Source organism: Zootoca vivipara, chromosome Z2 (genome assembly GCF_965207765.1).
Source record: "Zootoca vivipara chromosome Z2, rZooViv2.hap1.1, whole genome shotgun sequence".
Classification (NCBI taxonomy): domain Eukaryota; kingdom Metazoa; phylum Chordata; class Lepidosauria; order Squamata; family Lacertidae; genus Zootoca; species Zootoca vivipara.
Genome location: NC_142585.1, coordinates 3,882,351 through 3,901,074, shown reverse-complemented (window position 1 = coordinate 3,901,074; position 18,724 = coordinate 3,882,351). Strand labels below are relative to the sequence as shown.

The 18,724-nt window shown below is 48.3% G+C and overlaps 1 protein-coding gene across 1 annotated transcript in view; it reads left to right on the top strand.

Moving 5' to 3' along the window:
* Positions 1-18,724, top strand: part of GPC4 (glypican 4) — a 110,378-nt gene that overhangs the window by 60,622 nt on the left and 31,032 nt on the right. Inside the window, exon 2 of the mRNA XM_060270287.2 lies at positions 1,017-1,175. Coding sequence (XP_060126270.1) covers positions 1,017-1,175 — 159 coding nt within the window. The remainder of the gene's footprint in view (positions 1-1,016; positions 1,176-18,724) is intronic.

Below are 18,724 nucleotides of genomic sequence, written 5' to 3'. Positions count from 1 at the left end.
GTTGGCAGAATAAAGTTGTTAGTCCCATTTAAGATGCTCTGGGAATCTGCACTGTCCTCTCTCCCAAATACTGGACTAACAGGGCTTCCGTTCTGGAAACACTTGTTAATTAGCAATGATAAGAGGGACCCTTATGCCCTTGATATGGAGATCACAAGTCTAGTGTGAAATTGGCTTAGCCCTGGGTTCTTTTTATAGCTGATTCTGAAGGAAGTCATAAACCATAAAGGAGGATGATACAAGCTGGTGGTTGAGAGAAGAGGATAATATTTTGAGTTGGAAATCCCAGCGAGTGTTTCCAGGAAGGATGGAGGTTTCAGCACCAAGGCCATGAACCAGTCTGTCTGTTGGGGCAACAGCTGCCTTGCCTGCAGAAGTCTGTTTCACTTGGCAGTCTTACCATGCTTACTTGAATCACCTGCTGTATCACTGAACCCAGGCTTGCAAGCCATTTCTGCTCTTCTTTGTAATGGAGAATAACAACCACAGCATGTCTTACTCAACCTTCACCAGAAGGCCGCAGGGCAAGTTGCAGCATACAAAAATGTAATGCAGTTTTTAAAAGTGCATAGGCCAGAATAGGCTGGAAAACAATACTTCCACATGACATATTACAGGTAGGGTATAAAAACAAGTTCTTCAGTTTTCAAAGGCCAGGAGACGGAGGTGTGTCTTCATCAGCCACCCGCCACATCCCGTAATACCATTGGCTATGCCAGCTGGCACTGATGGGAGTTGTAGTTGGAAATTTCTGGAAGGGTACCAGTTTGGCAAAGGCTGCTGCAAAGAGATGATGCCAGGCACACCTCTTGGGGGAGGGAGATCTGTGCTCTTGGAGGCATCAGCAAGGAGGTGGGCAGTGCTATGTGAACTCTGTGCTTCACAACTGAAGTAATGCACACAACTGAAGTACATGCACGCACACATATCCCATAAGACCTGCTATAACTGATTCCCCGTGATTGTCATAGATTGTTGTACTCGTGTGTAAAGCTTTTTCACCTTTGTGTTTCCAGGTGATCACTTGAAAGTCTGCCCTCGAGGCTACACATGCTGCTCTCGAGAGATGGAAGAGAAATACAGCCAGCAGAGCAAACAGGACTTCCGAAATGCTGTGGTGGAACTTAGTAATAACTTGCAAGCAACTTTCAGTTCCCGATACAAAAAGTTTGATGGTGAGTCCTAGCCCCTGGGTTGCCCTTAGCTAGCCCAGATGAGACGTGCTGCAATATATTTATGGACTTTGTTTATGCCAACCTTTGATAGCCTGGTTGGAAGTGATAGACTAGAGCATCAGTGGAAGGTCCCAGGTTCAGTCCCAAACATCTCTGAGTTGGTCTTTATGCAGCACATAGTGAAACCACTGGGGGGAGTGATGGCATCAACCATGGCTTTGAAAGAGGATTAGACAAATTCAGGGAAGAGGAGAGGTCTATTGATGGCTACTAAATGCTTCCGAACACCAGTTGCTGGAAGCCACAGGAGAGGAGAGTGCTCTTGTGCTCAAATCCTCTTGTTTTAGATTACAATTCCCATCGGCCCTCCAGATGTTTTGGCTTACAACTCCCATCCAGAATGCAGCAGCCAGACTGGTGACTGGGAGCGGCCGCCGAGACCACATAACACTGGTCCTGAGAGATCTACATTGGGTCCCAGCACGTTTCCGGGCACAATTCAAAGTGTTGGTGCTGACCTTTAAAGCCCTAAACCAGGCATCCCCAAACTGTGGCCCTCCAGATGTTTTGGCCTACAACTCCCATGATCCCTAGCTAACAGGACCAGTGGTCGGGGAAGATGGGAATTGTAGTCCAAAACATCTGAAGGGCCGAAGCTTGGGGATGCCTGGTTTATACAGACAAGGTTTTGTTGTGTTTGGTCATTATTTTTGTTTGTTTTTTCTACAACTCTCTCCTTTTCAAAGTTGTGCTTGAATTACTCAAAACTTTGGTACCACAAGTTCAGAGGGCTGCTTATTTTGCAAACCAGTTTGATAGAAATATTTGCTGATTGCATCTCTTTAGTGACCCACAAGGGGTGTGCGTCTGTCTTTCCCATTTTATTCATGAACAGCAAACTCTGCATTAAAGCAGGGCGCTTGGGTTTTCTTTTTGGGGTTTCTTTTGCTGTTCCCAGATGGGCATGATTTGCAAGAGTCCACCTAAACTCTTTTTAGACCTTACTGCTTACTTGTGGCTCTAATGAACACCTCAACATTGAGTCTTCTTTAACACCCTCATGCAGAATCCAGTTAGCAGGATTGGGCACAGAGTGGATGTGAAATGCAGTTGTAACTTCTCTAGCTCCATCCTTGCTTTTGCACTTGGAGGGGCCAATACATGGTGATGAGGAGTTTGACCTTCCCTGCGCAGCTTCTGAATGTGCAGCTTCTGGTTGCCACAGGCTATTGGGGTCTCGCAACTCCTAAAACTTTACAGTGAACAGAAGAGAAGCTGTTTAAGATTAGGAGTATTCCCCACTTTTTACAAATGCACCTGAGGATTGTACCTTGCTTACCTGAAAGTGCCGATCTCTGGCCTAGTGCGCAGGGTAGAAAATACTCACGTTCAGTAACAGAAAATGCTTGATTTGTCTTATCCCCACGCCACCCCCAAGATTTACATACTGCTTGGTTGCAATTCTATTGCTTGCCAATGGAAAAGTTTCTTGGAAGAGAGGACTATTGATGGCTACCAGCCACGAGGAAGAGTGCTCTGCCTCCATGGTTGAAAACAGTAATGCTTCTGGATACCGGTTACCATAAACTGCAGGGAGGGAGAGGACTGCTCTTGTGCTGGGGTCCTGCTGGCTGGCTTCCCACAGGCATCTGGTTGGCCACTGTGAGGACAGGATCTTGGCCTCACCCAGCAGTGCTTGTCTTTGGTTCTCCTACAGCTGGCTCCAAACATTGGGTTTTTGCAGTCTCCCAAGCTCCACATAGTCTGTGTCACTAAACAGATTTCTTAATTAAACACTTCCTTTTTGTGGAGTAGGGATGGGGGGGGGGCACAGGACATGCCAACCAACCCTGATGTCTTCCTGGATGAGAAGCAGAAGCCATTTCTTGGCAGACAACTTTGCAGCTATGATGAATGTTGGGAGTACCTCAGAGGTAGAAAACATCTAGGAAGCATGCAGAAGGTCCCAGGCTCAGCCCCCAGCATCTCCAGGTAGGGCTGGGGGTGCCCCCTGCCTGGAATCCTAGAGAAATGCTGCCAGTATGTGGCTGGTGGTATTCAGCTTGGTATGGACCCAATGGTCTGACTCATGAGGCAGCTTCACACGAGCCACAACTGCTCCCCAGTCTGTATCTAGAACACAGGATCATAATGTGGCATCTAAACGATGAACGAGCAGAAGCCATGGTTTGGCATTCTGTCCAAACCAACCCACATTTGTTTTCCTTGCCAGATTTAATGCCGCTGTAACATCCTTCCCTTATACATTGAGAGAAAGTCGGTGATCATCATCAGCTACTAAAATTATTTCACATGAAGTTCAAATGCTGCAAAGTATATGTTTGTTAGGGCCAGCTAAGAAGCCACAAGTTGTCATCCAGAGTTTTGTTTTGTTTTTAAATCAGGGTGGATGTTTAGCAAAACAGGAAGGGGAAGGGAAGGAGATGCTGGGTATGGTGGGAAAGACCCAAGGCCTTCACTGTACCAGCCTCAAAATGGAATGTAGGAGGTGTTGGGTGGGTTTAATTTGAATGAGTGTGCTAGGGACAAAGCAGATTTCAGGCAACACTCGTCGGGGCTTGTAGGAGTTGTAGCTCAAATTGACTGTGCTGGCTGGGCCTGGTGGGTCTAAAACATCTCACAGGGTTGTTGTGAGGATAAATCAGGGAAATGCCATGCATGCCATCCAACTGGTGGGGGGGGGCAGATGGAACTACTGGCAAAGTGGCAGTGCTTAAAATCAGGTGAGGAAAGGTGGGTGGAAGGCGTTGTGGCCCTCTTGATCCTGTGCATAAAACCATTTGTGCTGTGCCCACAGGAGAGCCACAATGATGTGCTCTGTGCTTTTAGTTCCTAATTGATATAAGCCAGCCTGACACTAATTGTTCCATTGTTTAAAATGTGACATCATTTCCGTCTTCACTGCTGTCTGCTTCCCCTCACCAACACCACCTGCTTTATTTATTAAAAGCATTTGTTTCTCTCTTTCCTTTCAATAAGGTGCCCAGGTAGCTGAAAAATACCCATGAAAATTCAGCACCAAAGGATGTTGCAGAATTCAAATGATGTTAAGAACAAGGAGTACTGGCAGATCAAATAGAGGCAGTGGGCAAGCAACAGGTCCTTTGATAGGGGAGGCCTAGACCCTTTTCATTTTCTGACCCCCACACCACACCAAACTGTTTTCCAGAAGGCTTGAGTAGAAGCTGTGATTTGGCTAAAATTGGAGAGAGACTGGGGTGCAATTTGGGGGTTTCATTACAGAGGCCCCACCCCATAACCTAGACTACTGTCCTCACGCCTTTCAATAGCAAGCTCAGGTAGTGCCAGCTGATAAAAATGGAACCAAGAGAGCCCCACCTGCACATAAGAGGGAGAACCTTGAGAGTTAAACCCCCTTTTAAAAATCCTAAGGGGGCAACCCTCCACTCCACGGAGAAAACAGCTGAATGAGGACTGAGCATGCTCAGTAGCCACAAGTGTCAGCTGAAAAAGAAAGATGGAAAGAGGAGGATGGAATGGAGTAACATGGAAGTGGGGCATGGCTGGCTGGCTAGAACACAAAAGAAGAGCACTTAGGAGACCTCTTGTTCCCTTCCCAGAGTTACTCCCATTAAGTCATAGAATCATAGAGTTGGAAGAGACCACAAGGGCCATCCAGTCCAACCCCCTGCCAAGCAGGAAACACCATCCAAGCATTATTGACATATGGCTGTCAAGCCTCTGCTTAAAGACTTCCAAAGAAGGAGACTCCACCACACTCCTTGGCAGCAAATTCCACTGTTGAACAGCTCCTTGTGATAACCAAATAAATGATGCAGGGGGGGGGGCTGCAGCCCAATATAGGAACTATTTTAAGTGAATTCAGATCTCCAGCACCAAAGGATCTTGCAGATGTAATCTCAGAGTCTCTGTCTATAATCTTTGAGGATTCTGGGAGAACAGGCGAGTTCCCTGAGGGCTGGAGACTGGCAAATGTTGTCCCTATCTTCAAAAAGAGGGGGAAAGAAGAGCCAGGTAACTGCCGACTGGTCAGCTTCGTGTCAGTACCAGTAAAGGTCCTAGAACAGATAATTAAATGGTCAGCCTATAAGCACTTGACCCAGGTGGCACTGTGGTTAAACCACTGAGCCTAGGGCTTGCTGTTCAGAAGGTCGGCGGTTCGAATCCCTGTGACGGGGTGAGCTCCCGTTGCTTGGTCCCAGCTCCTGCCAACCTAGCAGTTCGAAAGCACGTCAAAATGCAAGTAGATAAATAGGAACCGCTACAGCGGGAAGGTAAACGGCGTTTCCATGTGCTGCTCTGGTTCGCCAGAAGCGGCTTTGTCATGCTGGCCACATGACCTGGAAGCTATACGCCGGCTCCCTCGGCCAATAATGCGAGATGAGCGCGCAACCCCAGAGTCAGTCATGACTGGACCTAAGCACTTTACCTTTATAAGCACTTAGAAAAGGATGCTGTGATTACTAAGACCCAACAAGGGTTTCCTAAAAACAAGGCATGGCGGACAAATCTTACTTCTATTCTTTTGAGAGTTTTGAGCTTGGTGGAAAAGGCAAATGCCTGATTTCAGTAGGGCTTTTTCTCAAAGTTACTCTTCCACAGACACTGGTGATTCCTGCATTCCAGGGGATTAGGCTAGGTCAGGGGACAGCAAAACTTTTCAGCAGGAGGGGGCTGGTCCACTGTCCCTCAGACCTTGTGGGGGCCGGGCTATATATATATATATATATATATTTGGGGGGATGAACAAATTCCTATGCCCCACAAATAACCCAGAGATGCATCTACCGATATCTATCTATCTATCTATCTATCTATCTATCTATCTATCTATCTATCTATCTATGAATGTAGAGGGTGCATGTTTTTTCAAACAAACCTTTCTCCACAACCACTTACCCGATCGTCCTCAAATTTGCCCACAACATCGGAAGCGCATGTGAGAGTGTCTCTATCCACTTACATTGTCCATACAGAAACCTAGGACAGGTAGAAACCTGGATTTGTATACAAAAAATTGCCCCCTCCAGTGGACATCCAACAAACAACATCCAACATACACCCTAAACCCCACCCACTCCCCATCCACCCCACCAAACAACATCCAACATACTGCCAAAATCACGCCCACTCTCCATCCACCCCACCACCCTGGGACACAGCCCACCCTGGAGACCAGGCCACCCCAACAGTAGCCCACTCCCCAAGGACCCCCTCCCACCACGGAGGAACCTACCCGAGATCCCCCACATAGGTCGCGGCCTTCCCCATTCTGCCCGATCCACAATCCATGTTCTCACAGGGAGCAACCCTCCACGACACTAGGCCTCTCCCCAGGGATCACAACCCACCCCATAGATTGCACCCCTACCCATCCCGGCACTGGCAGGGAGCAGGCCACCCTGACACGAGGCCGCTCCCCAGTTATCCCCACCCCCCCAAAGGTCACGCCCTTCACCATCCCTCCCGATGCACAATCCGCACCCTCTGCTGATATCTCGCCCGATCCATGACCCCCACCCTCCGCGGATATCTAACCACCGCCACGAAACAGACCGCCCCGTAGCCAGAAGGCCGCTACACAGTCCGTCCGTCCCCATCTCCCCGCTGCCAGGGAACAACCACTAGGCTGCTACAAGGAGCAGGCCTCCCGGAAAGCCCCCTACACAGTCCGCCCCCCCCATCTGGCCACCCACCTCACAGAAGGCATCCCAGAATATCCACAAGCCCTCTACACAGTCCACCCCCCATCCCCTCCCCCCAATCTCACCACCGCCAGGGAACAACCACCAGGCCACTACAAGGAGGAGGTCTCCCGGACTATCCACAAGGCTGCTACACAGTCGCCCCCTCACCAACCCTAACACAGTTGACACCCCCGCACATCGCACCCACACCAAGGAAATCCACCAGACCCCTACATATTTATTTATGTTTCCCCATTTCTAAATAATTCCCCTTAATTTACACAGATCAGTCAACACCCTGATATCCAGCCCACCCCAGGACCCACCCCCACAGAGAGACAGACCTCATCCACTGTCCAGGTAACCTAACTCCTGACCCCCCCCAACTACACAACTCCCATCTCCTATCATGCCAACCCGCCACACATAACTCTAACCGTTACAATTTCCCCAACACCCTCCACAGTGGTACCTCGGTTTAAGTACACAATTGATTCCGGAAGTCTGTACTTAACCTGAAGCGAACTTTCCCATTGAAAGTAATGGAAAGTGGATTAATCCGTTCCAGATGGGTCCGTGGAGTACTTAAACTGAAAATACTCAAACCGAAGCGTCCTTAAACCGAGGTATGACTGCATGGGGGGAAGAGGAGATGGGATACGTCATGGATCGGCACAGGCTGGGGGGAGTCACAGGGATGCACCTCCGTAAACAGAACACGTGTAAAACAGGGGGACTCTGAAGGTCAGGGGAGTCTGAAGGGGGACTCTGAGACTCCATTTAACAGGCTGAGCCACAGCAGGGGCAGCTAGTATATATATAAAAATGTAGGCATTGTGCACGCGGATGTAACAGCCATCCTCCATAACCGCTGAACTGAATTTCAACAAATTTGGCCACAACGTTCCATGCCCATCAGGGAGGGATCTAGCGTGATTTTTTCCCAAAAAAACCACACCTATCATACCTAAAATAATGATCAAACACAAAAAAATTGGCGTCCCTATCAGACGTCATCAGCAAAAGCTCTGAAGACTCCAACAACCTCCAATAGAAAGGCATATCTCTGAGGGCGGGGCCAAATCATTACATCATCAACCATCGTCCAACAACCTCCAAAACGACCATTCCACCCCCAAAGCCCAAAGACGGACCCCAGAACCCATGACAAAGGCCTAGACACATACCCACCAGGGACCCAGAACAAAAAAAGAAACATTTGTGGTCTCAAACTGCAACCACCAACTGCCGCGCCTGTTTCCCTCCCCGCCGGCGCCTCCTCCCTGCATTCCCGACCTCAGAGTCTCCCCGAAGGGCGGCTGGCGCAACCAAGGCCTAGCGAGGCTGCCGCCGCCTGAGGAGAAGCAGCCGCGAACCCACCTACCTGAGGCCGCCGCTCCACGAGGGAGGCGGAGCAGGACCAGCTACTCAGGCCTCCTCGCCACCCTCCTCTCGCCCGCTCCCCGCCGCGTCTTCTCCTCAGCCACCATCATGCCCACCGCGGCTACTGCTTCTTCATCAACCTCCTCCTCGTCCTCCGGGGCCTCGGCTCCATTGGGCTTCAGCATAGCAGGCTCCGGGGGTGGCGCCAGCACCGGTGGTAGAGGCAACGCTTCGGGCCTGACGGCTTCTCTGACGGCACCATGAACAGGAAGAAGAAGCCCTTCTTGGGGATGCCTGCGCCACTGGACTATGTGCCGGGCCTGGGCCGAGGATGAGTGGGCCGAGACCGCGCGCTGGAGTTGGGCAGCGGCCCCAGGAAGTGGGGGAGCCAGCGGCGACGGCCCAGCTTCCTCCTCGAGTGGGCCCTTTCCCTCCCCGCCATTGCAGCATTTCTTTGCTCGGCTCTAAGGTGCCCACGTTCCGCGTGAAGGGTGCCTCTGACCATACGCAGAGTGCCTTCTCTGCAGAGCAAGGCACGTGTGTTTCCGTGGGGCCTTTAAAAGGTTTCAAGGGCCCAACGCCTAGAGTATGTACAGAGTTCTTTTTGCCCTCCGATTTCAGCATTCCAGGGGTCTAGATGACCCTCAGGGGTCCCTTCCAACTCTGTGATTCTGTAATAGGAAACTGCATCCTTCCCTGAATAGTACTCTTTTCCCATTTTTATAAATAGACAAGTTAGGAAAGAAAAGGAAATAATGAAAACTGCCCCGAGATCTGTGGATGAAGGCCGCTGTGCAAATTTAAGAAATAAAAATAATAAACTCACCCTATGACTTTATTATTACTGTATTATTATTATTACTACTAACTACTCACAGGGATGAGCCGGGGGTGGGGGGAGGAGGGGACAGGATAAATCATGTGACCGGACAGAGTGGAGGGAATCACAGGAAAGAACCACAGCAACGCGTGGCTAGGCCAGCTAATTTTAAATAAAAGCACACATTCTACTCATGTAAAAACACCAGGCAGGCCCCACAAATCACCTAGAGATGCATTTTAAATAAAAGGACACATTCTACTCATGTAAAAACACCAGGCAGGCCCCACAAATCACCTAGAGATGCATTTTAAATAAAAGGACACATTCTACTTATGTAAAAACACACTAATTCCCGGACCATCTGCGGGCCCGATTTAGAAGACAATTGGGCCAGATCCAGACCCCGGGCCTTAGTTTGCCTACCCATGGGCTAGATGACCCTTGGGGTCCTTCTCAACTGTACCATTCTATAATTCTACAGGGGAATTGTGACGCTCTAGGTTTTGCTGGACAACAGCTCTCTTCACCAACGACCATTGACTCTGCTGGACTTGGGAGTCCAACAAGTGTTGTCGTTCGTAGTCACTGTTCACGCTTCCTGGACATTGCAGGCTATTGTTCTCCATGACCTTGTAGAATGTCAAGTAGGGTGACTTTTTGTTCTTCTAAACTAAACTTAAACATTTAGCACAGGCTGTAAATAGTTCAGGGTATCAATGGAAGCCCACCTTTAAGCTGAGGCAGAGAAAACATGGTTTGCGTTTGTCTCCCCCACCCAGAGCACCCACTGCAGCGCTGATCACGCCTTTACAATGCCGTAAAACAAGAAAAGTCATCACTTAAAGCACAACTTTTGTTTGAGAACAAGCCCGAATTCCAAGACAAACGAAAGGTGTTAATTCATTTTGCCCTTCAAACTGTCAAGATAACAGACCAGCCTTCCTGCCCCCACCTCCATTCTGTCCCTCCCCTCAAGGTCAGAGGGTTTATTCCTGGGCCACAGTGTGGCTCATTAATCAGCCAACAAACCATGAGAGGGAGAGGATTTATACCTAACCAGGAGAAACAGTAGCAGTTGCCTTTTGGAAGAACTTTCTGACAGCAAGAGCTGTTTGAGAGGGGGATGGAAGGTGGTGGCCGCTCCTTCCTTGGAGGTTTTTAAGCAGAGCTTGGATGGACATCTGTCCGGGATGTTTGAGCTACAATTCCTGCATTGAAGGAGGGTCCCTTCCAACTCTACAATTCTATGCTTCTAACAAGGATGCAACTTACGCCAGTCTTTCCCAACCTGGCCCCCTCCAGATGGGCCTACTATCACCTAACAGTAACATTGTCTATGCAGAAGGTTCCAGGTTGAATCCCTGGCATTTCCAGATAGGGCTGGGAGGGACTCCTGCCTGATATGCAAGAGAACTGCTGCCTTTGTCAACCTCGTGCCCCCCCCAACTCCCACCCTCCACAAGCAGCACCACATTTGCAGACAACACTGGACCAATGGCTTGACTGTGTGTAAGGGATTGGCCACCTGGGGTTTCCAACTTGGGAGGACTACAACTCTCATCATCCTTCACTTTTAGGCTAAGCGGGCATGGATGATGTTAGTTGTATTCCATCAACATCTGAAGAACACTGTTCTGGTGCACCAATTCCACATGCTGTCTTTGTCCTTATGGTTTACCCCCCAGTCTTCAAGGAATTAGCAGCTGTATATTTTCTGGCATGTTTTAGTGTGGCAGAACCCACACTTTGGAACTCCCTGCCTATTGATGTCAGCCTTCCGCTCTTTTCAACACCTGCCAAATACGCATTTTTTTCAGACCAACCTATCCATATATTTTTTACTAGCTGACCCGGCCACGCGTTGCTGTGGTTCTTTCCTGTGATCCCCACCCCACCCTGTCACGATCCATGACGTATCCTGCCCCTCCTCCCTCCACCCCGGCTCATCCCTGTGTTTCCGTAGGATACCCTTCCCTCTGTTGTCCCTGGGGAGTGTTGGCCCCTCCCCCTGTATCTCCATACCTTGGCCCCCACCCTTCGAAAAGAAACTGTTAGGTTCTGGGTTCTATTTCCCAGCATGCACTTTTGTCTGAACCCTCTGTTATTCCTGGGGAGTGTTGGCCCCTACCCCCAGTATCTTCCTACATTGGCCCCCATCATTGGAGAAGGAGTTGTCAGTTTCTGGGTTCTATTTCCCAGTATTTACTTTTGTCTGAGCCCTCTGTTGTCCCCTCCCCCCTGTATCTCCATACATTGGCCCCTGCGAACGAATCGTGAACATTTCTATATATTTAGATTAAGGATAGGGGATGATGATGTGCCCTGGGACCCAGATAACTACTTAAAGAATCCCAACCCGGGGTCAAATAGCGAAGCCCCATAGCCCAGTAGCAACAGACAGGCCCAGACAGAAGGAGGGGGGTCATATGGGCCACTTGGGGCGGGCCTCCGAATCTAAAGGGGGCCTCGGTCAGCATATTCACAATCAGTAAAATGAGAAAAGTAACAAAGGGGTTAAAAAAGGGCCACATTATCTACCTGGCCTGGGCAAGGGGAAGGTAGGAGATTGTAAATGGGGTGGGGGGTGGCCACTGCAAATATCTGAGGACTTAAACTGGAGGAAAGTGGGTAACATACAAGGAATTAGTAGACAAGGTTAATGACCAATATGTATTAAAACCCTACCATCAAATAGAACAATACTGTCTGAGCTGGCTACACTATTGCCAGGTGTTAAGCATCTTCAATAAACACAAAGCGGTCGGATTTGTTGAAAATAGATCAAAATTACAGGAATTACTATTAGATAACCCCACAAAATCTTTAGCAAAAATTTACAAACATTTACTTGAATGGGATATGAAAGACGAGATGACTAAACACGTAATGATAAGATGGGCGCAGGATGTTGGAAGAACGATCTATAGCTCTCAGTGGGACAGATTGTGGGGGGAGGATATTAATTTCACGGCTTGTATGGGGATAAAAGAAAATATATGGAAAATGGTATTTAGGTGGCCCTTGACACCGGCCAAATTAGCCAAGATATATAAAAAGGAACCTGATAGATGCTGGAAGTGTAAAGTAGAAGCAGGAGACTATCTTCATTGCTGGTGGAATTGTAGCAAAGTGAGTATATTTTGGAATAACGTATACGAGAAATTTAAAAAAATGTTGAAGTGGACGTTTGAAAAAAAACCTGAGACCTTCCTTCTAAGCCTGCTACCTGAGAACACCCCCAAAGATAGGAGAAGTATCCTCCTATACGCATGCGCAGCGGCAAGAATAGTGCTAGCCAAAAACTGGGAAGGAGATAAAGTCCCATCACTTGAAGATTGGCATTTAAAATTGGTAGAATATATGAATTTAGCCAGAATAACGGCAATAATTAGGAAAACTTCTAAACAAAAATTAAAAACGGAATGGAGTTATGCAATAGAGTATTTTCACAAAGAGGGATTAAGCTCAAAATGGGTGATATGCCTAGAATAGAAACAACAAGCTGCTAGATAAACATTTAAAGTAGGGAAGATGGAAATGAATAAAAATATGAGTATAATATATTTGAGGAACACATAATTACTAAAGAGAACCATTTCGAGGAAGAAACACAATGATTTAGGAATGGTGAAAGGAAACCGATCTCATTATCTGGAAGTTTCTTTTTATTGTGGGATATTTCCCTTTTTTCTTTTTATGGTACTTCAAAATTGTACTTTCTTTCTTTCTTTCTTTTTCCTCTCTCTTTTTTTTCTTCTTTCTCCTTTGTGTTTTCTTTTTTGCATTTTGTATTTTGTATGCTTTGTGCTTATGATTTGTCTGTTACCATCTTATCTTTTTGCTTTTTGATTTTGACCACTTTATGTAATTACTGCTATTTTATGAGTTATCACTTGTATGACTTTTAAAAGAAGAAATAAAGTTGTTTTTAAATTCTAAAAAAAAAATCAATCTGAGGACTTAAACTGGGGAGAGAAAGTGAATGGGTTTTTTTAAAAAAAAAAAACCACAGAGGCTTACAATCAGTTGTTTCTCCTAAAATAAGACATACCCATAAAATAAGCCATAGCAGGATGTCTAAGCATTTGTGCAATATAAGCCATACCCACAAAACAAGACATAGTTATAGGCGCAGTTCTGGAGGGCCCCAAGGAAGAGGCAAGGCTGGACGCGTAATTAAAAAATAAGACATCCCTTGAAAATAAGCCAATGTGGGTTTTTTTTTAAAGGAATAATAAATATAAGACAGTGTCTTATTTTTGGAGAAACACGGTAAAGCCTAAGTTAAAAGGGGCACAACTGCCCTTACTTAAAATGGCTGCCGGAGCCTCGCATGTGACACAACGCCCACTAAATTATAAAGCGAAAACCCCTTGCTGTGCCCCCAAGTGCGTGTTAGGAGAAATGATGAATGACTGTCTAATGCTGCCAGGCGTTTATTAATGCAGCCACCGGGAGAGGCTTTGGGCTTGGGGTGGAATAGCTGTTTTGGTGGTTGCAAGGCCTCCTGTTTTACAGGATCTCGTGGCAGAGGCGGGGTTTGTGGGTGTGGTGTGTTGTTGTGCCTAATCCCTGTGACTGGCCCCATGTGTCCCGATCCATGATCTATTCAGTTTGTCCCCCCCACCTCCATGACCGGCGTATCTCAGGACGTTTTGAAAGATGGTATTTATTTTTGTCTTGTGGATTTTTTGGGGGGGGTAGTGGTGCTAAATTGTAAAGTAAAAACCCCTTGCTGTGCCCCCAAGTGCGTTGATTTGGGTTATCTACCCCCCACCCTACATCAGCCCATGACCTATTTGGGCTCCTCCTCCCCCCACCTCCCACCCAGGGCTCCATTTGGGGTAGTATTTAATGGGCTGTAGACCTGAGGCCTAGTATGTAAAATGGAGCCAAGGCCTCCTGTTTTACAGGATCTCGTGGCAGAGGCGGGGTTTGTGGGTGTGTTGTGTTGTTGTGGCTTATCCATGTGACTGGCCCCATGTGTCCCGATCCATGATCTATTCAGTTCCCCCCCCCCCCCATGACCGGTGTGGTAGTGTTGCTAAATGGTAAAGTAAAAAACCCTTGCCGTGCAGGGGCCTACATAAATCAAAGGCTGTGCTGTGGCCTGTGCCACACACCCCCAGGCAGGCCCCGAACTCCACTTGGCAATGTTGGTGTTTTTGTGGGGGGTTTTTGGGGGGGGAGGGTTAGTGGTGCTAAATGGTACAGTAAAAACCCCTTGCCATGCCCCCAAGTGTGTTGTTGTGGCCCCCCCGGTCTGTCAGGGGCCTACATTAAACAAAGGCCTAATGGCCGCCTTGGGGGATTTTCAGTTGCTTGGTTGATGATGATGTCATTTGGTTTGTGGGTGTGGCTTAGATTTCACAGGAAGGGAGGGGGTGGAGGAGGGTACTATGCCACTTGAGGGCGCTGTTTGACTTGATGGAAAAGCAGGTCTGTACCTGGGCAGGTGTGCGATTTGAGGGATTTTTGCGCCCAACAACGCTCTAGGAGTGGCCTGGATCGTTGTGCCAAAATTTCAGGAAGATCGGTCAAGCGGTTACGGAGAAAAGTGGCAAACGGGATTTCACGATTTTTACATTTATATATATATAGATTATTTACTAGCTGGCCCTGCCATGCGTTGCTGTGGCTCAGCCTGTTAAATGGAGACTCAGAATCCCCCTTCAGACTCCCCTGACCTTCAGAGTCCCCCTGTTTTACACGTGTTCTGTTAACGGAGGTGCATCCCTGTGACTCCCCCCAGCCTGTGCCGATCCATGACGTATCCCATCTCCTCTTCCCCCCACCCTAGCTTATCCCTGGGATTCCCCCCACCCATGACATATCACACCCCCTCTCCCTGTGAGTGTCCGCAGGTTGTCCCGATCCATCAGCTATTTTGTTCCTTCCCTCCCCCCTCGGTTTGTCCCTGTGAATCCCCCAATTCCCTCTTTCCCCCACCCCCCACCCAGGGGAGGTCTGTTTCTTTGGGTGGTCCTGGTGTTGCAGTTGGGAGGGGAGGGTTGAGGAGATCTGCGAAGAGGTATAAAGAAGGTATAAATTAAAGTAGGGGTGTGTTAGGTATAGAGGGTAATTGGGGAAGTTGTAATGGTTAGAGTTATGTGTGGTGGCGGGGGATGTCAGCGGAGAGTGCGGATTGTGCATCGGGAGGGATGGTAAAGGGCAAGACCTTGGGGGGGGTGGCGATCCCTGGGGAGCGGCCTTGTGTCAGGGCGGCCTGCTCCCTGCCGGTGTTGGGATGGATACGGGTGCAATCTATGAGGTGGGTTGTGATCCCTGGAGAGCTGTCTAGTGTCAGGGCGGATTGCTCTCTGTGAGAATGTGGATTGTGGATCGGGCAGAATGGGGAAGACCGTGACCTATGGGGGGGATCTCTGGGGAGTGGGGGGATCTCTGGGGTAGCTACCTCCATGGTGGGACGGGGTCCTTGGGGAGTGGGCTGCTGTTGGGGTGGCCTGGTCCCTGACAGAGGTCTGGTCTCCAGGGTGGGTTGTGTCCCGGGATAGTGGAGGGGATGGAGAGTGGCCGTTATTTTGCCAGTGGGCATGATTTTGGTATTATGTTGGATGTTGTTTGTTGGATGCCCACTGGAGGGGGCAATTTTTTTGTATACAAATCCAGGTTTCTACCTGTCCTGGGTGTGTGCAAGGACAATGTAAGTGGGTAGAGACACTCCCACATGTGCACCCGATGTTGTGGGCAAATTTGAGGGCGATCGGGTAAGCGGTTGTGGAGAAAAGTTCGTTGGAACAAACATGCACCCTCTACATTTATATAGATAGAGATATAGATATAGATGTTTTGTTTTGTTATTTCTTAACACTGGTGCTAGTAACTGAGTTCTATCCATGATGCCAGAAATCTCTTAAGTAACCCAGGCTTCTGCTCTTTGGATTAGCAGATGGAGGTGTTTTAACAGCATCATTTTCAAAACCAGTTTTGTCTTAATCCTTTCCCAGCTATGCTTCCAAGGGTGTAAGTTCTCTGGCCTTCCTATTCCTATTAAAAATTCTGCCGGGGGGGGGGGGGGTAGAAAAGAGAAAGAAACACAGAGGTGAAGGAGGTGAGCTTTCAGAATGATGAAGTGAATTAGAAGTTAATGCATACCACCCAGTCATTCTCTATAGTATATATTAAATGCGCACAGGAGTGAGAGAGAAAATTGTAGACAGGAAATGCCAGGCATGGGAACCAGCAGAGAAGTTTGTGCTGATACTGGACAGAGGATGTGTTGGGAGTCGGGTGTCTAAATAAAATGCTCTTTTCCCTAGGGGTCATTTTCCTCCTCCTGCACTCTGAACGTTGCTGTGCTTTCTGCTGCTCAGTCAAGCTCCAAGCCCAGAACTGTGTTAATAAAGAACACCTTTTAAAAAATGCATTTCAGTGCCCCCCCCCTGAACCCCTACCCCATCCCGAAAATGTTCTGAGTTAGACTTTGTTTGTACTGGAGCACTTTGAAGACTTAAAAAATTTGAACTCCGACATACTTCATACATTTTAACAAGGTTTAAATTCAAACCGGGCCAAAGACAGTCACTCTCTTTTTCCTGCTCCTGCTTCTAACAACTTTTTAAGTCTAAACACTGCCTCCTTTGAGGATCCCAGCACAGAGGCGTGTTTTATTAAAATTTTATTTATTGAACATGAGTCACAAGAAGGCACAGGACAGAATGCCAGATATCCAGTGTCCTCGAGGAAATAATTTTTTGGGGAGGGTGGGTTCTACCGTCCTTCCCAGGGGGGCTTTTATTTTTTAGGGATGCAGTAGTCTGTGCAACAGGGAACCATCAGGACGGCACACAAGAAGTCTGAGAATTCCCAACCTATTGACCTTCCTTCTTCACCCCACCCCTCCTTTTGAATGATATTGAATCATAAAGTAATTACATACAGGACAGATGGGAAAAGGTAACATTGCATAGAAACTCTGGGGCACGGAATCATGCTTTCTGTTACAGACATCTGTCCCACATTAGACACTTTTTAAGATTATTACACGGCTGGTATTATGATGGTATTAATGTTACTTGTTGAGCTTTCTTTGGGTCTCGTATGAACTCCTCCCCAAAATAAACCCCGCTGTGCCTTCTGACCACAGGGCTGTGGCTGTGGAAATCTCGCACCTTTCATCTCATTTTTGGGATTGGGGTGGCAGTTTTGCTACGCTGCATTTTCTAGGCATGATGTGGGACACTCCCAAGAGCAATCCCTAGGTCTGGATTCCTTTAACAGTTTGAATCAGTGGGTCTGGCTTTCAGTGGATGAAGTATGCACCTATTAAAACGTTTTAAGGTTTTCTGTGTCCAGGAATCTATATTCGGCACTCTTGGGCATCTGCTGGAACCCTAGACAGTGCCCACCTTTGGTATCTGCCCTGGGTTCCCCTCTAACAGGTGATGGTGTTAAGGCAGGGGTTGGGAGCAAGTCAGCAATAACTCACAAGGTGTCAGTGAAGTTAACTCTGTAGTCAAAGAAACAAAACATCCCAGGCCTAGTGAGCACAGAAAATAACTTACCCCATGAGGGGATGTCCCTGCCTTCCTGCAGCTCTCTATGCCTCCTCCTCCCCTGGGTCCATCCCAAACAATCTGAGACTCCAATGCCCTCTTTGTCTGTGCTCTGCCCTCTTCATACCTCCGTGGATTCTGAGAGACCAGAGGGGAGGGGAGGGGAGCTGGTCACAGCAGGAATGGGAAATTCCCTGGCTTCTTCAGCAGCCTGTCTCATATCTGCCTCTTGGCCTCTCTAGCCTCCACTTCTGCCTCTGAATCTGCTCTGCTCTCTGGCACAGCCTCTTTCTGCTTCCAACAGCCCCCCGTCTTCTTCCTGCGGCCACTCATTGTCACCCCACCACCACTCCCCGGGTCCTGAGCCTTCTTTCCTTGGGGGTTCACCAGCTGCTGACTCCCACCACTCCTCTGCATCCAGCCAGTCCATGGCAAGTGATCAGCAAGAATCTGGGTTTAGGGTTGTGCTGAAGAATCTCCCCCAGAGAGAAGAAAATGATCAGAGGGGAGGAAATTGTGGTGCATTGAACAATAAGAACGCAAGAAGAGCCCTGGTGGATCAGGCCCCAACAATCCATCTGGTCCAGTATTCTGCAGTCATAGTGGCCTTTGGGAAACCTTCAAGAAAGACCCGAGCACCTCTGCCCTCCCAGGGCTTCCAGCAACTCGTAGTCAGAAGTATTTCTGCCTCCAGCTGTGGAGGCAGAGCATGGCCATCCTGGCTAGTAGCCACCAATAGTCCCCCCCCTCCTCCTCCAAGAATTTGTCCAGTCCTCTTTTAAAGCCATCCAAGTGGGTGTCCATCACTGGCTCCTGGTGGAGGGAGTTCCATAGCTTAACTCTGCATTTCATGAAGGGCTTTCTTTTAGACTGGGTGACCTCCAAGTTCCCTTGCATATCTGAAGTTCTGTAACGGTTTGCTTTTTCCACCATCTTCCCAGTTGGGGCAGTCTCCCTCTTTCCTTTCCAATCCCCTTCACCTTTCGTCTTGTATTCTTCATGATGGTCAGGTAGGCATGTGTGTGTCCTATTGTGTTGCATCACTCCTGGATGATATTGGGTGCTGCAGAAATGCAATGGTAATAACTTGCAGGAGAGCATAAATCTTCTCAGAGTGGAAGGCAGCTTCTGCCTCTC